Below are 22,336 nucleotides of genomic sequence, written 5' to 3' on the forward strand. Positions count from 1 at the left end.
CTTTAGCACACCATACTCGTATGCATCAACGCGTGTGCATGCCCACCTACTTACATACATACAACCTTACACGCCCCGCAGGAGGTAGAGCACGCGCGCACTCGGTGCCTCGGGGCAGCTGAAGAAGAGTTCCGTGGGGTTCCAAGGGTTCGGCGGGGTTCCGGGAGGGGGGGGGGGGGGGGAGGCGAGGCCCTCCGCACCGGGTCCTACAAGCGGGGCGACGCGGGGGAGGCGAACTCCTTCCTATATGTAGGCCCGAAATACACCCGGACGAACACTATACGCTCGAAAGCTGCGGCGCGCGGTGAGCTTGCTTGATCCGCAGAGTATCTCGAGCAGGCGAGAGAACGGTTCGGTCAGGTTCTCTTAAGCACAGGATTAGAACGAACGGTGGGTTCAGTAGTTGCGCGGCGGTTGGCTGAGTTGCAGGCCCGATCGAGCTGAGAGTATATCTAATATATTATCAAGTTCCGCAAAAGTTGACGTCATTTTTCTCGGAAAAAAAAGGGGTTGTTGTTGTTTTTCTGACCGACCCTGGAGTGAATAACGGCTACGATTCAAGTGGTGGTTCCAGTTTGTGTGGCATGATTTATTGTGTGCTATACCCAGTTCTGAACTGACAGGACCTTCCACCCTGCAAATATGCCTCGAGCTTTTCTCATCACTCGCCGAAGGTACGACGGCTCTGACCAGTTCGTGGAGACCATGCGAGGTGAGTTGTTGTCGACTTACTTAGAGACTTGTTAAACTAATTTTTGCGCTAAGCATCCTTCAAAGCTTCAAGGCCCGCGCCTTGGTAGCTTCGTCTGCAGTCGTCTCTCTGCCCCAATAAGCTGTGCGTGTTATCTTATATCGTAGCCTTGCAGGACTATTGTGCTAGAAAATTCTTCCACCTTGAAATGAGAACGAAGACGTTACGCTGACAGATTTACTGAACTAATTACCCACCTCGACGCGGTCAGTATGTCGGTGTGGATAGTATAGAATGATTGAAATATCGTCCGAAGTGTCCGTTGTAGAACGGTGCTATAATTAACCACAGCCATCCAAACAACGTGGCTGCCCAAAGGTTGACCTCGAAACTTCGAACCCCTCAATGACAATCCGATAATAAAACCGCGGAGCCATGATTACTCGTTTAAAAACTTGAAGCACAAACTTTTTCGTCGAATATTTTTGAACCGCTCTCTTTCATTTGCATGAGACTTCATTCATAAACACACATTTCGAACAACGTGACGCCATATTCATCACCGACGTTCGATGGATGATTTTGCGCTACCAACATGGCCGACGAATCGAAAAGCATTACTCAGCCATTCCTGTACGTAACTTGCATCGGTGTGTAGAACGGCACGGCGGTCTTGGTGTTGGACTGGTACCGGTGGTCGACTTAAGAATAGGAGAGACAAGAGATGCGTCAGAAGACGACGCATACCGTCGCAGCGGACGAAACCTCTCGCTAACCCTCCGATCAACCTTTTCTCGACGTCTTCCCGCTAGCGCACGCGGTATAAGCGCGGCCAAAACGCGTCGGTCTATTTCCGTTCTCTCCAAAACAGGCGCAGTCGAGTACGTACACCAAACTCTAACGTGTCTCCAGGCACGACTTCTCGTAGAAGCTCGTTCATTCGTTCAGATCCGGTGATGCGGGAACATAACGCATGAGTTAAATCAAGGGAATGCAATTGACGATGAATCGCGAGGTGCAGCTTGTCGCGACCCTCGGATCAGGGATGCGAACTTGTGGAAGAAAGCTTCCACCTAAGCACTTTCACGTCGAATGACCAATCAGATTTTGACTTTCCATTTTTAGATTGCAGCCCTGAGCGCGGAGTCAGCGTCGCCGAGTATGGCGGCGGTCAGCCGACCTCGGATGGGGTCAGCGACTGTGGTAGCGAGACGTCCTCGGAGTGTCCCGAGGAGCTCTACAACCTGACGAAGCTCGCGGAAGTCAGTCTGGCAGCGGCCGCTGGTACCCTGATACATCCGGCCGGTAGCGTCTTGTGCCAGCGACCGACGTCACCCGGGTACAAGGACGAAGTCGGATACGAAATTAACGAAGCATTGGAGAAACGAACGAGCGACGAACACGCCCTCCAAGAACGGACGCGGCTCTTCTTCGAGAGGATCGAGGCTGAACGGAAGATACTGGAGCGACGTTCTCCAACCTCCGAGCCCAAGACGCAGAGGATACTCCGACTTCCGGCGGCCCGCGATGAGGCCCAAACCCACCACGAGGCCCATCCACAACGTCAACATCACTCCGAACCTCGGACTCCGGCATCCAAGAAGGCACAGGTAGCCGCCAGCCCCGCGGAGACCTGCGGAAGGCCCGAAGACAACGAGGATCATGAGTGTCCGGACTGCGGGAAGAGGTACTCGACGTCCTCGAACCTGGCACGACATCGCCAGACGCATCGTTCCCTCGGCGATAAGAAGGCGAGACGGTGTCCGCACTGCGACAAGGTCTACGTCAGCATGCCTGCTTTCAGTATGCACGTCAGGACCCACAATCAAGGATGCAAGTGCCACTACTGCGGCAAGTGCTTCTCACGACCGTGGCTTCTTCAGGGACACATACGAACGCATACCGGTAAGCAGAAATCTATATTGTGTTTTTATACTTTTGACGAAAAGAGCAGGTCCGTTTTGACTGCTGCATGTAAATCGGAATACAGAGATAAGGGTTTAAGAAATATGCACGTGCGGTAGAGTAACACATGGATTTGCAGTTTAGTCTTATATTGCGTACGGAATATTGGCTCTACTGTACTTGAAGTATGACTCGTGTTAGAGAATCGTACTAATTTTCAAACTGCAACTTCAGTTTCTTACTAGACTGAAGTTAGTGACGTTAACGTAACGAAACATCATGGAGTAAATGATTGTAAATTTAAAACCACTTTCACCGAGTTGGCTTTTCAAAATATGAACATGTTTTCTTTGTTGCGATATACTAGGTGAATTCCAGACAAACCTAAGGATGCGAAGTAACAATTTTCCTAAACATGCATCGTTGACGTAACGTTACTAACTTCAGCTTCATGATTTTTCCGTGTATAGCTGCACACAGTTTTGCAAAATTTAATATCGGTTGATTCAATCGAATTTCAATTTGCGCCATAAACTTTTCGTCGAGCAACAAAATTTCGACATTATATTATTGCGTGTTTGTCGAAATTACTTACTTCAGGGCTTGAAATAACCGATTTATTTCGTTCAGAAGTTTTCTTTCCGCTGTGTGTACCTTGGGAGATACTGATTTGTAAATTTTCCGAGGGAAAGTTTTTGTTGGTTTCTATTTTTGTTCGTTTTATGTACTATTAATACACACGCCGCAGACGTGCTGCAGGTGGCTTTCTGCGTATATCGAAGATAGTTCGATGCTGGGCCGACTGTAGAATATATATACCTACTTGGATAAACTAGAATTCACGTGAAATTGAGTATGAGCTTCATCGAAATATTTATTCAATGATATTCAGAGTGCAGCTGTTAGAGTCTTAAAGTATCGAAAATCCTTGGATATGCCCGCCGTATCTTTAAAAATATCGGTAATCTGATTATATTCTCAGACACTTTGGGGCCACCAACAATAAATTGTAAATGAAATTGTAATTGAAATGATGGGAAACCTATGAATGTAATTTTAAATTTTTAAATTTATCGATTGTGTCGTTTAGATACTCGGATTAAATATTTCTGGGAAATCAAGTATTTGAGATGAGCTGCGTGACCGTTTTCGATTCACAACTAAAATAACTGTTATCTGAACTTTTAGAAAATTGATAATTCTTAGAAGTTTTTTGAGAGATTATTAGAGAGAGAGAGAGAGAAATTATTTATTGGATAAATCGCAATAAATCTGTACGCAAAGTGCTTTCGAGACGCGTACTGTAGTTCCATTTGAGATGTGAGCCTTCCTACGATTCTTAGAAATAATCAAATTTACCTATGTCGATCTATATTCCATCATTTAGGTCTATACCGATTCATGGACGTCGTAATGAAGTTAAAAAATTTCGACGGGAGGTAAATTTGATTCCACAAGCGCTCACATCTACGTAGTTTTCACAAAATTTTAGTGATTATAAATTATTTGATTGATGCCAAATTCGGAATCGGTAGCTACTCTGAAACGTGATGAAATCTCGTTTTCATTCAAATTCGATGAACTTTAACCGATGTCTTCCGGTGTTTTACTTTTCTGCAAGTTAGGGTACCTGTCCTAACAAAGCTATGTAAAGTTTGAAAACAGTTGCTATTAGAAAATGTCCTCATGACGTCATAGCCTGGTTGTCGGCGCCATTTTATCACCACATAACCTGCGTTCTTAACTTTAATGGCGGCAAATGGTAATTCTTGGAGTTTCAGCTGACTCATTTCACATAAATTAATGAAACTTAATCAATAATATACCGGTTCTACTATCCACTCGCTGCATTAGTTTGATTTTTTTCTCTTTCTCGTGCGCATTAAACAATTATTGATCCATAAATTTTGTAACTAACGTATGATAACCGTTGAAATTTCCAGGTGAGAAACCATTCAAATGTACGATATGCAACAAGGCCTTCGCGGATAAGTCGAATCTTCGTGCGCACATACAGACTCACTCGAACACAAAGCCGCACGTATGCGGTCGTTGCGGAAAGGCCTTCGCCCTCAAGTCCTATCTCTACAAGCACGAGGAGTCGTCGTGCATGCGGGCGCATCATCGAGCCTCTTCAGAGAAGCGTGAGAGCGATAGAAGCAGTCCGCTCCCCAGAAGGATTTCGGCACCGGTGACAGCCTCTCCGACGAGCGTCATCGTGCCGCGACTCGGGTTGAGTCGCAGCGTTTCCGTCGGCGGAACGCCGGAGCCGCAAGCGCCATCTTTCTCGGCGATTCGTCACACGAAGACGTCGCAACCGGAAACGGGAGCGGAAAGACTGGTCGTGGAAAAACACCCGAAACGTCTGATGTTGGAGAAGGCCTTGGAGCAGGCGGAAGCGTCTGACTCGGAGGTTCAGAGGCCGAAGAGACGCCTTGAAGCCGCCGTTCCCGATGCCCCTGAGTACCGATCGCAAATGGTCATCCGAACTTCGGTGATATCGCCGAATCCCGAGCATCTCGGGCGGCTCTCGGCCGCCGGAAATAACAAATCGCCATTCGATTTTTCTGCATCAAGAAATTCGGCCTTCTCCAGGCCAGGCATGACGCTGAATCTTGCTATCGCGTAAAGCTGCTGGGCTCCTAGGGACTTTGGAAGATTTCGGTTGGCTGCCCGACTTGTTAAGTGTTACCAACGTCAATTGCAGTGTAACAGAATTTTCACGATTGTGGGGATAAAAAAAAAAACCCGACAATTGTTTCGGTTTTCTCATCAGCTCAATGCATATTTGGATTCTCGGTTTCGGGTCTGGACAAAGCTGACTAGTGATATTTTCGGATATGCACGTATAATCGTCAATTACAGATTAATCAATTTTAAATTTGTAGTATACATATGTATAGGTTTTTAATCTATTGCGAGAATGATAAATGCGTGTATGTATGATATAAAAGAATTATGATGAATATTATTCCAAGTATCTTCCTAATAGGGACCATATTTAGTAGTTAATTGTCAAATTATTATAAGACAACTGTGAATTCATAATGTGCCTTACATAATATATACAGCTGCAAAGTTGATGAAATACGTGTAGTCAGTTCACGTGTCGTTTTTTTTTTTTTTCATTTTTGCGTCTTTTATCTTTTTGTCTGTACTTTTCTTTTTGCTCGTAATTATTATTCAACCTATATAATTGTGTTGAAAATTGATGTCAATTTAACCAAAGGTGTCGAGCATGTAAACATCTCAAATGTTGAAACATACATGTATATTTATTAGTCATTGTCTGTATTTACTGAAGAGTAAATACATTGTTGATTCATGGTGCTAGTACTTAAAATATATTGCATATTTATTTACATATGATGTTAATTGCCGTAAGCAATATAAAGGCTCTTCAAGGCAGCTATAAATTATTTTGTAAATATTAGACTATACCCTATAGATTGTCTAACTGTAAGACTTATAAGTACATTATAATATAAATATAAGACATATTGTGTAATTAATACAAAGTGCCTCAAAATACTCGTAGGGGTAGTGTCGGATATTGCAATATCTAATCAATATAAGGGATTGTGTCCTTTTGATATACATATAGAACTACTATTTAATTGCAATGATTGATATCTTTTGATCGGTTACTGAATAAGTAATTATCAGAGTGTGCGCTAGTCGGAAACGTTTCGTGATTAACCAGTAAATCTCTTACACTTCCCTAGCTCGTATTAATTCTAATTTTTTAAAAGTATCAAATTTTTTGTCTCACTTAAAAATGAACAAATTTATAAACATATCGGTAGTTGAACAAAATTAAGAAAATTGCTCTTACGAATACCAGACCGAAATTCACTGTGTAAGAGACTGGAGAAACAGTCACGAGATGATCGTAAATAGTATATATACATGTACGTATGTATATTTGTTTTGTGAGTATATACACATAAAAATAATATATCCATGTAAATAATTTTGGACTGAGCACGTGTTACTAATCAGGTCTACACGCGTGGGAAAATTTTTCAAACTCTATACAAAACTTATCTTCAAATAGAGTAAATTTTTGTGTCCTAGTCATATTATTTTAACAAACTGTAACCGTGGCATATATAATAGGTGGCTACGTTTTGTTAATGCGGTCGCTGAAAAAACTTCATCAACTCGGTACAATAACACAAGCAAGCTCTGTAACGCTTAGAGAAACCCCAATTTTAATTGAACGTACATATATTTGTAAATAGCATTCCCAGTTAGTACTTAATACAATATATCCATTATATATTGATCAGAATAATTTTTAGAATTGTTAATATAATTGTTTATACGTACTATGATTAATATACTTGAGTGCCTTGATAGACATACACTTACTCATTTTTTTACGAATCGTAAAACTCTTTTCGTTTGCTATATATTTTTATCAACGCAGATATGTGTGAACGACTGTATATACGCCTTGTATAAATATATAGCAAGCAAATAAATTAAGAGTACTGTGAAAACATTATATGTATAAATCAAACCACATCGTTCATATTTATGTAACCTTTTTTGCATTTTCCATTATCTAATACACCGCGAGATTATATGGAAACGAATCGCACTATCGCCTACCGGCAGGCAACTCGAAATACAGCTAATTAGCTTACTTACGAGTGATCATTTGGGTTTCCTGCTTCTGGGCTCGCGATGTAATTCGCTTCCACATAATCTCCGAACGAATTATGACTACATCTACAATTTTTCAACATGTTTTCCAAATATCGGAAACGGCGATGCGAATTATGATTTTGCGGGTTTCAGTCTGATTAAAAAGTATTCGGAAATAAGAAAGTTTCTTAAAAACAAACAAACTCAAATTTTACAGTCTGGGCTTTTACATGGAAACCGTAAGATGTTCTATTAGCTTTGTTAATTGCAGAAAAATTTGAATGCAATTAAAACAAAAGGATCCATATTGAAAATTTAGTGTGACGCTGCTATGAGTCAAGTGACCTTAAAGTACCAACTTCTTTAAATTCCAGATTAACACGTAAGTCGATTCATTGCACACTAATCAATATGTGTCTGACAAGTTATTACCTCGACATATTTATTGCAGTGGGGAGCACTTGTCGAGTTGCAGCATTTGATCCCTTCAGCCTGCAAATTTAAAAACAATATGGAACCATGTCCACAACTCTACTGATTTGAACGTTGATTAAAATAAATCGTCCAAAAGTGTGTACCTGTCGTGAAAACTTATGGAATAAGAAAAAACGAACGAAACGATACATCATCAAGTCATTACAGAAGCATTAAGTATTCTTCGGTGAAAATTATTTAGCTGGGAGTAAAACAGCGAGTGCCAAGGAGCAAATTTTACGTTGTAAGTATCTCGCACATTTCAATACATACATGTCGCCCAGCACAAGTTCCAGCTTGAATTCGATACGTATCAGCTCTTGATTTGATCAATCAATCTGTAATTGACCCTCCAGACCAGTCGTGTATCCTTGAAATAGATTGTTATGATTTCAAAAATGGCTTGCGCAGTCTGTAGAGAGCTAAATATGAATGATGTCATGCCATTCCTCCATATCGCGTTCATCCCAAAGCCGCGGTCACGATGAACTCAGATAAACAACGGCTAGCTGTCTTTCACCAATGATATGCAATGCATAATTAGGGCGTTGTAGGGGAAGAAGCGTGTATCGGATGCGGAGTAGATATATCGGTCGAGATTCTATGAACTTTATATTATATATCAATGATACGCGTAGCGAGCTACGCGTTTCTTTTGCTAATAGAAAATACCAGAAACTGTGATTGCAACGGAGTCGTTTATGCGAATGTAACCGCGCAAGGGAGAAAAAGAGATGTATTCAAGACATGTCAATTCGAAGCTTTTACCCTCCGTTTCATCACTGTTCTCCAGTTCCATGTGTGATTTCAGTTGAACTTATTTAAACTATAGCCTAAACCGAGAGGAGAAGTTTTCGTTTCAGCCGCATTTACGTCTATTTCAATAAATCCAACTCGATTGACTCCGCGAAGCGGAGACTGTACATAGGAATATGTTTTCTAAGAATTCTATATCTGAACATGGAAGTGCTAGTATAGAGCAGTACTGCTACTATTCGTTTCCAAGAATATTCGGTGACCCGGCTTTACGCTGACTTGCCCAGTATTTTTTTTTTGACTAGCTTATAATAGGGTATTTACATTCTGAATAGGGATATTTTTAAACAACTATTATGTAACAAAGACATTTTTTCCGAGCTTCCATTGTCCTACATCTGAATAGTATCATTCTAACTTGCTATAGGTACTATGCTGGATTTTGAAAATTTTCGACGAGTAATAGCACTGGCCCTTCAACTTTGAATGCGTCTCATTATACGAAGCAGTTCAAATTTTGAAGTTCTAACAATTTCATCTTTCCAACTTGAACGAGTCATTAAAAAATACCTTTTGCTTATATTGGAATTTGGAAAGTGGCATCGTTTTTACCAAGTCTCCAAAACCATGTCAGATATTGGCGCAATACTCGCTGAGAGTACAAGTCACTCTCTGAAATCACATCTGCGATATGGTCTATCGAAGAGGGGTTCTAGGGGAGAGATTTTGGTGGGGGGAATGGGATGAGGTTTCAGAAGTCTCGAATGGAGTGGGGCCCAAGAGTGTTCGGTGTCCCTTTCGGTCCGTTTTGATCCGGCTGTCCAGTCAGCCCGAGACAAGACCCCGAGTGTCGTCATGACGCGAGTACCGGGACCACCCTTGTGGTCCATTCTGGTCTTAATCGTCGTATTTGGTTTGGCGACGATTCAGGCTAAATATGACGTAAGTATTTTTTACAAAATTTCTGAAATTTCTGTTTTTGTTAATCTAAACATTTTTTTTCGACACTTTTATACTATTTAATTCTGAAATCGAACTTTGATGTTACTTTCGTCCAAAAAACACCCGAGGAAGTATTTTTCTCTATCTTCCTGGGTTTTGATATGCATAATCAGTGAACGCGAAAACTTCAATAGAGGATAAGAATAACGACGAATTAATAAAATCCTTGTATCATTAAGTTGAATGAAAACTTTCATCACCTACCTTTATAAATCGAACTGCAAATATCAAATGCATAATATACAACGTAGAGTTTCAATTTGAGATAGTGATCGAACGTCTTAGAATTAGAGCAAGAATCTTCGCCGATCGTGAATGTCCTTGTAATATTTTGATAATCGGTCATTGACAGAAGTGGTAACGATATGTGGGCAGGCGCCACTGTAGCACAATTTGACCGTATTTGTACAGTATCTCAACCAATTACTTTCCACGCATCTAATCATAGTCTAGTTAGAGTCATGACCTGTTATTCGTTATCATCTTTGAAAACAGGAGCCTTGAATGTGCAATTAAATTTCGCAAGGAAATGTTCGCACGTGTGCCAATCTAAGGAACTTAGTCCTTGTAATCTAGCGCATCCCACTAATTTTATTCAGATACTGACTGACGAAAGATTTGAGGATCAAAGGTTATGAGATAAGAAATGATAAATATTCTTTTAGCTTCTGCACGCTAGACTCACGATATCATAATATGTACTACTTCATATATCTCAATGTAAGACAATGTAAAAACATATAATACCAAAAAATACTTGTCATTCAAACCCTGCGCCTTTATCGGGCTACTATAAATGAGCAAATTAATTGACAATTAACATTGTATTCTAATAGGAAAAGAGAAGGTTTGACCGGTCAATTGATCAGCCAGAAACTACTCTTGGCACATCTCATAGGCCCAGTAAACAGCGAACATTCAATGATTACGAAACGGTAAGACAATATCATACAGCGAAATAATTGGTAGTGGGTTCCGAAAAAGGGATTTTCAGTTTTTTCAGATACGAATTGATTCTTCATTACTAGTATATTCTATGTCTCGCATGACATTCATGAATTCGGTTTTGCCCAGTCTAATCAACAACCCTCCCATTCAACGCCGAACCTTGAGTAACAAGATTCGATTTTCATAATTAAAAGAATAAGTTTAAACCATGACCTTCTATCAAAATCATGCCCGCTTTAATTTTCACTGTTATTTATACATTATAAATCGGCTTTAGCATTACATCGCCTACAAGGACGCGAAGTTGAATGTGTGCTACTTGGAACCTATGAGAAACATTTCTTCTAATGGCCTGAACCTCTTGCAAGAAATTCTCCACAATGCAGCTGGTCGTCAAAGGACTCTCTATGTCTCGAACCAAGTCCTGACTAAAATAGAAGTAAGTCTAATAGAGTGCAACTGATCTTTCGATTACACGAGCTGACGGTTCAATCGCCCTTTGTTTCATGAGAGGTGAAGCGGAAAGTTGAACGTATCAAGTGACCTCTCCATAGGGCGTGTGTATGTTCCACTAATTAACTTCAAAGTAATTGCTAATGTTGATGTTATATTCAGCTGAATCGACAACAGGAAAACGATGTCATTACATTTAGTGTGCAATGCAGCGAGGAACAGTAATTATTAATTCTTGATTTAATGGAAGAAAAGTAATCGCAGTATTGCGATGGTCAACCTGATTAGGAATCTGTTACTCTAAAAACATCGGACGTATTTAACAAGTTAACAGTTCTCCGCATGACGCAATTTGCAATTGTTATCAGGTCGCACGAAGAGAGAGTTTATTTCTAGTCTCGCTTATCAAAATCAGGCACGGGTTGAACCAGTTTTTGTCTCTCCTTGACCATTGACCAATATCATTTTATCGCTTCCATTTCCTACGCGCTAATTTAGAATAACTAACCCATGACTGCGATTACAATGACATCCGACAGACTAAATTATTTTTGAGCTGCATTTTCAAATTTAATGTTGAATTAGAAGTATGAATTATTCTGGATCAGGTGCGCTTCTTTTATAACGGCTCACTTTGAGATGATGAGACATATAATTTCGAGTCGCTAAGAGCGGTCGTATGAATTTTTTGATGAAACTATATGATCTTCCTCATATGCTGCATATTGTTTAGCATTGAATGCTTCAGAATTCAACTCATGAATCTTTCTTCAGAATTCTTTACGATGTCATTTAACCAGGTTTGGCGTCTCGCTGGAGGTCGTATAGTTGAGTTTTGCCGGGGACGATCCGCGGTATTGCTACAGGAAATCAAACCCACTCCAGGACATATGGAGGATCCTTTCCTTAACGAAATTGCAGAGGACGAAAACGACGTTGTGCAACGTCGCGTAGCTGATGTTGTCTTGAAACCCTTATACGCTCGTGTAAAGAGGCAAACTCAGCTTCAGAAACGGCAGCAGCTTAATGCGAAAATTGCATTGCGTCAACGTCGTCAGGCACCGTTTCGAGGTCGTTTTCGTGGACAAACTCAATCGCAGTATCTAAATTTTGGTGAGGGACAACCAAAGGAAGGAAAAGCCGAAGCCAGGGTAACACATGATTCATCTCATGCGGTTGTTAGTAAGTTCTCTTCTTACTTTATTTGGCAATAAGGGAAGTACGGATTTTGTTCAGTTCTTGAACTGTAACATTGCTTTAGGTGGGACGAATGGTATGGGCCAGGCGCAGAGTATGTCCTCAGGTGGAAGTGACTGTGACGAATGTCCGGGATATCGTCAGCAAACATACCCAGGTCAAGGTGGAGGAATCAGTTCTCAAGGTAATTGAAAACACGCATGAAGGTTTGGTTAGTTGAAGCTTCACTAAAAACAAGCTGGATCGACCCACTCAATGAATCTGGTGTATTACGAATAACGGTACTACTCCAGTATCGTAAGATGTCGATGATTCAACTGTCCTGTTTGTTTGAAATTAGGTCCTGCGTGGTCCTATCCAACTGGAAGACCATCAAGTGGAAGTGATTACTTACCTAATTATAAACCGACATCTGGTTGGCAACAGAGTGGATCTGGATCAACGGGCCAGCAAACGGTGGGAAATAAGTTAGATAATCTATTGCTGCCAAAACAATACACGAGTGAAAAACAAGGTGGTTTGCCTAGTCAACCAAATAGTAAATATGTTGTTGGCGGCCCTGGTAGTGCTGCTGGTGTATATCCTGTAATTCCTGGTGCTGGTGGTGTACTGAGTGGTCCTGGGGGACAAAATACTGGCAGAGGCCCCAGTGGTATTAGTGGTGTTTATCCTGTTGTTCCTGGTGGTGGTGGTGCACTGAGTGGTCCAGGGGGCCAGAATACTGGCAGAGACCATAGTGGTACTAGTGGTGTATATTCTGGCATTGGTCCAGGTGATAGAGGAGATGGACCGTATACTAGCATTGGCCCTGGTGGTATTGGAGGTAAACAACCTAGCATTGGCCCTAGTGGCGTAGGAAGTGGACAGCACCCTGGCAGTGGCACTGGTGGCGTAGGAGGACAGTATCCTGGCAGAGGTCCTGGTGGCGTAGGAGGACAATATCCTGGCAGTGGTTCTGGTGGCGTAGGAGGACAATATACTGGCAGTGATTCTGGTGGCGTAGGAGGACAGTATCCTGGCAGAGGTCCTGGTGGCGTAGGAGGACAATATCCTGGCAGTGGTTCTGGTGGCGTAGGAGGACAGTATCCTGGCAGTGGTCCCGGTAGCATAGGAGGACCGTATCCTGGCAGTGGTTCTAATGGTATTGACGGTGGACAGCGCCCTGGCAGTGGTTCTGGTGGCGTAGGAGGACAGTATCCTGGAAGTGGTCCTGGTGGCGTGGGAGGACAGTATCCTGGCAGTGGTTCTAGTGGTGTTGGAGGTGGACAGCACCCTGGCAGTGGTCCTGGTAGCACAGGAGGACAGTATCCTGGTAGTGGTTCTAGTGGTGTTGGAGGTGGACAGTATCCTGGAAGTGGTCCTGGTGGCGAAGGAGGACAGTATCCTGGCAGTGGTCCTGGTGGCGTAGGAGAACAGTATCCTGGCAGTGGTCCTGGTAGCGTAGGAGGACAGTATCCTGGAAGTGGTCCTGGTGGTGTAGAACGACAGTATGCTGGCAGTGGTCCTGGTGGCGTCGGAGGACAGCACCTTGGCAGTAGTTCTGGTAGCGTAGGAGGACAGTATCCTGGCAGTGGTCCTGGTGGCGTAGGAGGACAGTATCCTGGCAGTGGTTCTAGTGGTGTTGGAGGTGGACAGCACCCTGGCAGTGGTTCTGGTGGTGTAGGAGGACAGTATGCTGGAAGTGGTCCTGGTGGCGTAGGAGGTGGACAGCACCCTGGCAGTGGTTCTGGTGGTGTAGGAGGACAGTATGCTGGAAGTGGTCCTGGTAGCGTAGGAGGACAGTATCCTGGCAGTGGTTCTAGCGGTATTGGAGGTGGACAGCACCCTGGCAGTGGTTCTGGTGGTGTAGGAGGACAGTATCCTGGAAGTGGTCCTGGTGGCGTAGGAGGACAGTATCCTGGCAGTAGTTTTGGTGCCGTCGGAGGACAGTATCCTGGTAGTGGTTCTGGTGGCGTAGGCGGACAGTATCCTGGCAGTGGTTCTAGTGGTGTTGGAGGTGGACAGCACCCTGGCAGTGGTTCTGGTGGTGTAGGAGGACAGTATCCTGGCAGTGGTCCTGGTAGCGTAGGAGGACAGTATCCTGGAAGTGCTCCTGGTGGCGTAGGAGGACAGTATCCTGGCAGTGGTCCTGGTGGCGTAGGAGGACAATATCCTGGTAGTGGTTCTGGTGGCGTAGGCGGACAGTATCCTGGCAGTGGTTCTAGTGGTATTGGAGGTGGACAGCACCCTGGCAGTGGTCTTGGTAGCGCAGGAGGACAGTATCCTGGCAGTGGATCTGGTGGCGTAGGTGGACAGTATCCTGGCAGTGGTTCTGGTAGCGTAGGAAGACAGTATCCTGGCAGTGGTTCTAATGGTGTTGGAGGTGGACAGTATCCTGGTAGTGGTTTTGGTGGTGTAGGCGGACAGTACCCTGGCAGTGATTCTAGTGGTGTTGGAAGTGGGCAGTATCCTGGCAGTGGTCCTAGTGGCGTAGGAGGGCAGTATCCTGGTAGTGGTTCCGGTGGCGTAGGAGGACAGTATCCTGGCAGTGGCTCTGGTGGCGTAGGAGGACCGTATCCTGGCAGTGGCTCTGGTGGCGTAGGAGGACCGTATCCTGGCAGTGGCTCTGGTGGCGTAGGAGGACCGTATCCTGGTAGTGGTCCTGGTGGCGTAGGAGGACAGTATCCTGGCATTAGTCCTGGTGGTGTCGGAGGACAGTATCCTGGCAGTGGTTCTGGTGGTGTTGGAGGTCAGTATCCTGGTAGTGGTTCTACTGGTGTAGGAGGAGGACAGTATCCTGGTAGTGGTTCTAGTGGTGTAGGAGCAGGACAGTATCCTGGTAGTGGATCTAGTGGCACTGTTGGTGGTTCTGGAGGATATCCCGGAATTGTTCCTGGTAATACCGGAGGTGGATATTATGGCAGTGGTCCTGGAGGCAGTGGAGGTGGATATCTTGGTGGCGGTCCTGGTAACGCTGGAAGTGGTTATCCTGGAAGCGGTATAGATGGTACTGGAGGTCCAAATAGACCTGGGTGGTATTCGGGCCAACCTGTCACTGATGGGTCCCGTCAAAATGGACCTCCAGTTGGGTTATTACAGAAAGAAAATATCATGTCGCAGCAGTATTATCCATCATCTGGGTTACAAGGTTCCGATGATGACGGAGATTCGCAAGCTTCGAGTTCAGTACAGAAAGCAAATTCCGGGACCACAGCTAGTGCATCAGCTCAAGGAAAGCATGGACAGGGGACGGCACAATCTCAAGTTTCAGGAACTTACAGCGGTTCCGGATCATTTTCTGCTCAGGCGGGTACCAATGATGGCTCTAAAGGTGCTCAGACTCAAGTTAGTGGTGGTAAGCAGGGTGCGACAAGCAGTGCACAGGGCTCTGGAGGTCGTGGCAAGAGCCAGGCTCAAGTACAGCTTCATTCGAATACAGGAGCTACATCGTCGGATGCACAAAGCAGCGGCTGGAATCATGGCACAAACTCGCAAGTACAAACAAGTTCCAAAGGCGGAATGGCAGACGCACAAGCTAACGGCGAAGGAAGCACCTCGAGTCAGGCCCAAATAGGCTTCCAGCCTTACGAAAAAGAAAATGACCAATCGCAGACGAATTCGTCAATATTCCTAGGCGGTGGAACTGCTTCTGCACAAAGTGGGACATACAGAGGTCAATCACAGGCACAGTTGCATGGCTCGTTTAAATATGGTTTATCATATAACGGAGCTGCTCAGGCCGGTTCTGGTTCAGGGGCTGCTGCTTCTAGAAAACCTTTCAACTTTTCGAGTTCCAATTCAGAGCTGTTCAAGCCGTTTAGTCCATTTCCAACCGTCGTAATTTCATCCGAAGAAGTGACAACTGACAGAAATTTACAACCAACCGAAGGGTTGCCAGAAGATGAAGAAGGCGGTGATGACCTTTACGAACCACAGACACAGAACAGCGGAACACCATCTCCACTTATTCAGAAATCATATAGTACAATGTTCAATCCTTCGGATCCAACGAGAGCACCTGGAGGGTATAACAATCCCGGACCAACTCGCAGCTCATTGCAAGAGACAAAAGTGGCTGAAACTTATGAGCAAGTAAATGCAAATTCAGAAGATTATGATGAAGAGTATACAGAAGAAGACTATTACGACACTACGCCAACCGTATTCCCACCTGACGGTGTGACTAAAGATGATAGTGGTATCACCACGAGCAGCAAACAACCAAATCAATATCAACAGACTCACGTTTCGAATGGAGAATACGGCACACGTGTCACACAAGACTCTACAACGGGATTTCGTGAGGGGGATATTCTCCAATCAGGACAATCTTTACCAGGATTTACAATCCCTCCTGGATACCGTGGCAGGGTAGTGTCTGTTTCCGGCAGCGACACATTAGCTAAAGGTGACGGAAATTCGCAGTCCCAAACGCTTACGCTAACTCCAGGGAAAAACAACGTAACTTATGAAAATCGTACCAAGGAATCAGCAGCGGCCCATTCAAGAGCTTTGCAAACTCCACGTAACCGCTTTAGATATGACAACAGAAGATACCAACAACCCGCAGTACCACACAGTTACTTGCGCTCCCGTCCTAGTCCATCCAGTAAGCCTAATTATTACACGATCAGCAACAGCGTTGCAGGTAAGATACAAGGCAATAGAGACACAGCTCGCAAGTACGAACACCGTTACTACACAAAAAGCTCCACTTGTGGATACTTTACGTTCTCTTGCAATATCGTCTACGGCTCTAATGGGCGAACTAAGGTCTGTAAGCCAAAAATGCCGACGAACTCGGATGGTAGTCCAATAAAATGCTGAAAATCTGTCTGAAAATCTACGTGACTTTCTACACACATATCATTAAACTTTCAGAATACTTACTGTAACTAACGTCGATATATTCACATTTGTTTTCATTGCACTGCCTTCTTCAAATAACGCAAGTATTCATATGAAAAATTTATCTCAAAGATTGGGTCGTATAATTTTAAGGAATTAAATTCTATATAGTTAACGTTTTAACTTTTCCGATCATTACACAGAATTGATTTTTCAATCTTTGAAAGTATATACAAAAATAGTGTTACAATCTGTCGTTATGCGAGAGAACGCAAGTAATTAAGTATACTTGTCCGACGATTTTTCAATTACGAATGAATTTCGAACGACGAAAAACGATTGAGTTAGTGCATATGCTCATTTTTTTCCATTATAATATATACACATAAACGGAAGTATCATGAGTATCCCTCAAGATGCTGCTGCTTGTGCCACGTGAACGGATCACAGAAAAGCGGAAGACTGATATCTGATGTAATCAGTGAACCGTGTGCGCTTTTTCTGTGAACCGTCTCATACGGGACTGCACCTTTTAATCATTAGAATGTGGGGCAACGGTGGGGTAACGGATGAGTATCAAACACTTGGACGAAACGCGGACGCGTACTGTGTACAAAATATGTGTATTACGAATATATGTATTCTGAATTGTATTTGCTGCTGTTACACATTTGTAAGCTTTGTACTACTGCGTCAATGCGCCAATCAAGTTATGCGTTGACTGCTGTGTTGAATTATTGAGAAACAAACGAAAGAAAAAGGCTTGTAAGATATGCTCTAAGCTTGTAAGTTGAAAGCAAGTTTTCAAAAACTGCATATTTTCTGCCGCAAGATGACGTCTTCCGACATGTCATATCTTATTGATAGTGAGAAAAAAGTTTCCGACGACATATCGCGTATGAGCAAAAAAAAAACGATTTTAACATTGAATTATACCAAGTTGATTATATTTCGGGTCCGTTCTGAAATTAGCTACCAGTGCTGTCAACCATCTTTTATCTCTTGTGCGCTGCCGAGTTCGTGAGTAGCTCTGCCTTTGTCCTAGGGAGTTTTAAGGCTGCCAGCTAATTTCGGAACGCACCTTTCATTGTATCAATTTCAATAGTTATTTCCAATAGATTGTTTTTGTAATCAATCTAAAATCTTTTCTCGTTTTATTACTAGCATGCGCACGTGAAATTGGATTGTGAAAAGAAATCGACGGTTGGATAAATTATTTTGTACATATGCTTTCAACGTTTTTGAAGAAATATTAAAATTTCGAAACGAATATCGATTTTGCCACTTCAGAATCAAGTTACGATTCGTTAACTATTTCACTACACTTTGTTGATTCTATACGAGTAGGGGAATTCAGTAAAAAATACTCAGACAAAAGTATGGTTTCATCATATTCTAATCAGCATATACATATAAGCTATATATATTCACATTCAATTATTATTCACAGAGTTACACAAATTATTGCTTCAAAGTATTTCACATATATATTTTATATTGTTAATACGGTTTATTAAAATAATGTGCTTATAATCAGGAAACACCTCAAATTCTTATTTCGTCAGTCTTTATGGAAATAATACAAACAATTTATCATTGTTCTGCGGCCAATTGTACAAAAAAGAAAGTGATAAAACATTTTGTACATGCATTAAATCATTTAACACAACATATGAAAATTGTAAAGAATTCTATATAGATCGCAAAAAGTTAAATAAGTATACGTAAACAACATAAAATGTACAAAAATTGCAAGTAAAAAAATAAACGTAATTATATTATGTATGTACAGCGTAACAAAATTATTAAAGCGTAATACAAATGTCGGATTTTTCAACAATTCAGACAAGTATCTGCAGAGGAGTTAGTAATAAAAAATTTCATGCTGAGTATTTGTCTCTATCGTAAATAATAATACTAATTAAATTACATGGAAGCGTCTTAATCATCTTTCAACATGCTATTATGTATCTTTACTTTTTCAGTCTGCGACTAAAATAAAATCGTGCGTTGTGTTTACATTTGTACAGATTTACAGGATGCTGTTTAGAAGTCATTGACATCTTCGTCACTGAAATCGTGAGAAATGCTGGTGCTAGGGTGAATAGATATTATGCCTGTAGAGGTCAGTAATCTGTAAATAAAAATTCGTCATCATGAATTACGTACATAGATTTGGATCCATTTTGGAACTTGAGTGATACGTAACAGTGTTTCATCCCTAAACGGATTTAAAGGTCACAGGCAAATTGAAAAAATCATAATAATAATTGTATGTGACAGAGGTTTTGAAACAATTCTTAATTTCAAGTGTAGTTCATTGTTAGGTTTGTTTATTATTTCACGACGATACTTTAAAAATCCCTGAATATTTGAATAAAAATTCTCAATTCTAATGCAGTGTATATCATGATACTTCAAATCATAATACTGTACTTTACAAACTTGAAAACAAAACCATTGTTGTGAAAATGCTACCTCAAATGCAAACTTCAGAGCAACCAAAAACAAAAGGAAAATGAACGTACGAGTAACATTTAATGATTTACCATTTTTTTTATTCAGGCTTAAAGTAAACTTGCCTTGCTCAACCTTTATCCCTCGCAAGTTTGTTAATCTGTAGAAAGTGAATTAGGACATAGGGTTGCGGTATGGTCCACTATACCATCCACTAATTTATCTTCTTCTATTTCAGCTAATTCATCATCGCATGTTTCAGAACTGTTAATAGTAATATAAATTAGTCTACATACAGAAATAAACTATATACTTACCAAATGATGATGGTAAAAAAATCTCTTTCAAAGCAAAAAGTGGTGTTAATGTCAGAAATGTAAGATTTAATTGAAAGGTTTGCTTGTTAATATCAAGGTTAATGAGAATTTCTACAAAGAATCGTAAGTATTGAAATTTGGAGGCAGAAAGATAGAGGTACAATATTTAAAAAAAAAAATTTATTACCTGTTTTTGAAATGCTCTAATTGGACGTTTGCTGAGCCTAGTTGTTCTGATAGATCTTCATTGGCTCTTTGGAGTCTGCGAACATTGTTAGAAGCAGTATCTAGCTCGTCCTGTACTAAAGCTAGTTCTTTTTTCAATTCTTCCACCCTAGCTCGTACCCTTTTCACTTCGGTTTCGTATTGTTCTGATCGTCTCAAAGCATGCGACAATTCGGTTGTTTTTTCAGCGAGCATTTTTTTCAGTTTTGAATGTGAATGCTTAAGATCTAATACCTCCTGTTAAAATTCAATACACAGCATTAACGCACGTTAGTTGCAAAACAATATTTCTGATGATTTAGATTTTTCGGTGCAAATAAATATTTGTCTTTCAATTTACTTTATTGCGGTCCAATAACTCTTGCTGAATTTGTCTGACGTCGGTGTCAGAGGCAGAAACAGGTCGTGCTCGTCGTGACTCCGCTCTTTCCTGCATATCGCGCAACTCATTCCTGAGTTGTTTATTCTCACGATCAAGAGAAATTTTCTCAGTCTCTAACCGTTCCCGTTTACCCCATTCTGCAGCATTTTCTGCTTGCAGTCTCTCCAACTGGAATTGATGGAATTTTATAGATGAAATTTGCTTTTGATTACTCTTACATGAGTTAATGTTCAGTTGCTATTCAAAATCCGTGGACTAACTTCAGTTCGCAGATCTGATAGACGACGATCCATGCCTTCACGATTTGTTGCCTCGTCAATAAGGTCCGCTTGTGCAGCATTGAGTTCACTTTGAAATCTGTCCTTCAGTGCCAATAATTCTCTGGTAACTTCAGTTCTACTTTCTTGTAATTCTTCACAGCGCTCTCTGAGTTGTGTTACTTCTGATCTGAGTTTTTCCATTCCCCGATGAAGCGACGACTTTTCTCTTCAAAATAGTACAATAAATAAGTAAACATGTAACAATTTAAGGACTCATAAACAGATTCGTTTTCCTACTTATTATTAGCAATATATTCATACTCACTCTCGTTCCGCAGAAATAGTTTTTGTTGCTTCTTCCAGTCTTAGATGCAGCATGGACATTTTCTGCATCAGAAATTCTTCATCGCTAGCATCAATAACGGATTGTCGTTTATCTAATTTATCTTGCATTACATTTGTCTCGCCAACAAGCTTCATCATATCTCTGTCCAAAGTATCGATTGAACTTTCTTTGTACAATTCTACAGCATGTTTTGGGACAGCACCTTGCAGAACATATTCCTCTATATCTCTGTCCTGCGCTGCTGCATCCATATCAGATTTAGAGCTTGGCTCTTCAGCGGAGTTTGCATGCACAAACAAATCCTTTTGTTTCAATATGGGGCCCATTTTTTCAGTCTGTTGAACGTTATTGTATACTTCCAGGAGCTCGTCAACTCCGAGCGCATCTCTAAGTCGAGGATCAGACTCTAAGATGCTGATTATTTGTTGATCAAATTGCCCTGCGTGTTTCAACAGTATCATGTGTATGTTCTCCATTTCTTTTTTAAGCTGCTCGTTCTGCAATTCAATTTCTTGCTTCTCATGCTTGAATGTGTTTGCATCTTTCAATGCTATTTCCAACTTGCTTCTCAGCACCTTAGCCTCTTCTCTCGCTTTGTTTCTTTCATTGCGCACCTTGCTCCATTTTTCACGCCAATTCGCCGTGCAATCTGACCACCAACGCATTGTTTTTTCCATTTGGGCAGCTCGTGCTCGAGCTTCCTCAAGTTCCCTTTGTCGCAAGGCCTATACATATTTGAAAACGTGATTAGAATTATCTTGAAATTGGTTGTGAGTTTTTTTAACACGAATTTTTTCGCAGACCAATTCATTTTTCAGTCTTCTAATTAACTACAGAGGCAAGCAATGAATCTCTACGGGTAAAATTTGGATATTACCTCTTTGGTTTCCCACTCGCTGTCTGGATAGCGAGGAGAACTCGATGAGCTAACAGAAACGTCATGTTCCCTAACAATTCGACGGGATGACGTTCCACTAGCTGTTGATTGTGCCATTGGGAGTTAGCAGGTTAACCTATTCCATGAGGTTACCGAATGGATTACTGTACTGAATAGTATTTCATGTAACCTTCATTTTAGTTGGAGATTTATTTTCTAGTAGCACTGATAAATGCGCACAATATTAACTACAATTAGATACCTTTGCGCAAAATAGAGACAAACTTTTATTATTTACAATAATCCTAAAGAAAACAACACAATGACAGAAGCTTGGTAAAAATTAGAAGTACGTAAGGATGCGTTCCGAAATTTACTGTTAGCGTTAAAAACTCCCTAGGACAGAGGCAGAGCTATTAAAGAACTCAGCAGTGCAAGAGAGATGAAAGACTGTTGACAGCACTGGGAGGTAATATTATAGCGTACTCTAAATTGAAATCACAAAGTATCGCGCATACTTCGCTGGTATCGCGCAGCGTTGTATTACGCGTGCGCTATTTGTAGTA

The 22,336-nt window shown here is 41.8% G+C and overlaps 3 protein-coding genes across 5 annotated transcripts; 2 read left to right on the forward strand and 1 right to left on the reverse strand.

Moving 5' to 3' along the window:
- The first annotated feature begins 247 nt into the window (after positions 1 to 247).
- On the forward strand, positions 248 to 6,402 carry LOC124404294 (zinc finger protein 567). Its single transcript, XM_046878322.1, has 3 exons — positions 248 to 712; positions 1,817 to 2,596; positions 4,540 to 6,402. Exons 1-3 carry the CDS (start codon positions 643 to 645, stop codon positions 5,223 to 5,225), a joined length of 1,536 nt encoding a protein of 511 aa, XP_046734278.1. The 5' UTR covers positions 248 to 642; the 3' UTR covers positions 5,226 to 6,402.
- A 2,880-nt stretch (positions 6,403 to 9,282) lies between these two features.
- Positions 9,283 to 17,220, forward strand: LOC124404652 (uncharacterized PE-PGRS family protein PE_PGRS54-like). Its single transcript, XM_046878986.1, has 6 exons — positions 9,283 to 9,421; positions 10,318 to 10,416; positions 10,707 to 10,868; positions 11,683 to 12,064; positions 12,144 to 12,263; positions 12,420 to 17,220. The coding sequence occupies exons 1-6, from the start codon at positions 9,335 to 9,337 to the stop codon at positions 16,883 to 16,885; spliced, it is 5,316 nt and encodes a 1,771-aa protein (XP_046734942.1). The 5' UTR covers positions 9,283 to 9,334; the 3' UTR covers positions 16,886 to 17,220.
- A 1,053-nt stretch (positions 17,221 to 18,273) lies between these two features.
- Positions 18,274 to 22,126, reverse strand: LOC124404109 (coiled-coil domain-containing protein 102A). Of its 3 annotated transcripts, none has more exons than XM_046877987.1 (7): positions 21,791 to 22,126; positions 20,873 to 21,618; positions 20,548 to 20,773; positions 20,246 to 20,455; positions 19,868 to 20,142; positions 19,489 to 19,627; positions 18,274 to 19,040 (listed from the first exon to the last, which is right to left on the reverse strand). In XM_046877987.1, exons 1-6 carry the CDS (start codon positions 21,833 to 21,835, stop codon positions 19,519 to 19,521), a joined length of 1,611 nt encoding a protein of 536 aa, XP_046733943.1. In that variant the 5' UTR covers positions 21,836 to 22,126; the 3' UTR covers positions 18,274 to 19,040; positions 19,489 to 19,518. The 3 variants fall into 3 exon arrangements, with proteins under 3 accessions (XP_046733943.1, XP_046733941.1, XP_046733942.1); XM_046877985.1 differs by having other exon boundaries at positions 21,771 to 22,125; XM_046877986.1 differs by lacking the exon at positions 19,489 to 19,627 and having other exon boundaries at positions 21,771 to 22,125.
- Between the last annotated feature and the right edge of the window lie 210 nt (positions 22,127 to 22,336).

The sequence above is a fragment of the Diprion similis genome, chromosome 3, assembly GCF_021155765.1.
Source record: "Diprion similis isolate iyDipSimi1 chromosome 3, iyDipSimi1.1, whole genome shotgun sequence".
NCBI classification, from domain to species: Eukaryota; Metazoa; Arthropoda; class Insecta; order Hymenoptera; family Diprionidae; genus Diprion; species Diprion similis.

Excerpts from the sequence above, each read along its gene's own strand:
- LOC124404109 (XM_046877985.1), bottom strand. The coding sequence starts at position 21,887 with ATGGCACAATCAACAGCTAGTGGAACGTCATCCCGTCGAATTGTTAGG. Across the intron at positions 20,774-20,872 it reads ACTATTTCTGCGGAACGAGA|AGAAAAGTCGTCGCTTCATC; the intron begins GTGAGTATGAAT and ends ACTATTTTGAAG. Across the intron at positions 20,143-20,245 it reads AGTTATTGGACCGCAATAAA|GAGGTATTAGATCTTAAGCA; the intron begins GTAAATTGAAAG and ends GAATTTTAACAG.
- LOC124404294 (XM_046878322.1), top strand. The coding sequence starts at position 643 with ATGCCTCGAGCTTTTCTCATCACTCGCCGAAGGTACGACGGCTCTGAC. Across the intron at positions 713-1,816 it reads GTTCGTGGAGACCATGCGAG|ATTGCAGCCCTGAGCGCGGA; the intron begins GTGAGTTGTTGT and ends TTCCATTTTTAG. Across the intron at positions 2,597-4,539 it reads ACACATACGAACGCATACCG|GTGAGAAACCATTCAAATGT; the intron begins GTAAGCAGAAAT and ends TGAAATTTCCAG.
- LOC124404652 (XM_046878986.1), top strand. The coding sequence starts at position 9,335 with ATGACGCGAGTACCGGGACCACCCTTGTGGTCCATTCTGGTCTTAATC. Across the intron at positions 10,417-10,706 it reads CATTCAATGATTACGAAACG|CATTACATCGCCTACAAGGA; the intron begins GTAAGACAATAT and ends AATCGGCTTTAG. Across the intron at positions 12,065-12,143 it reads TTCATCTCATGCGGTTGTTA|GTGGGACGAATGGTATGGGC; the intron begins GTAAGTTCTCTT and ends ACATTGCTTTAG.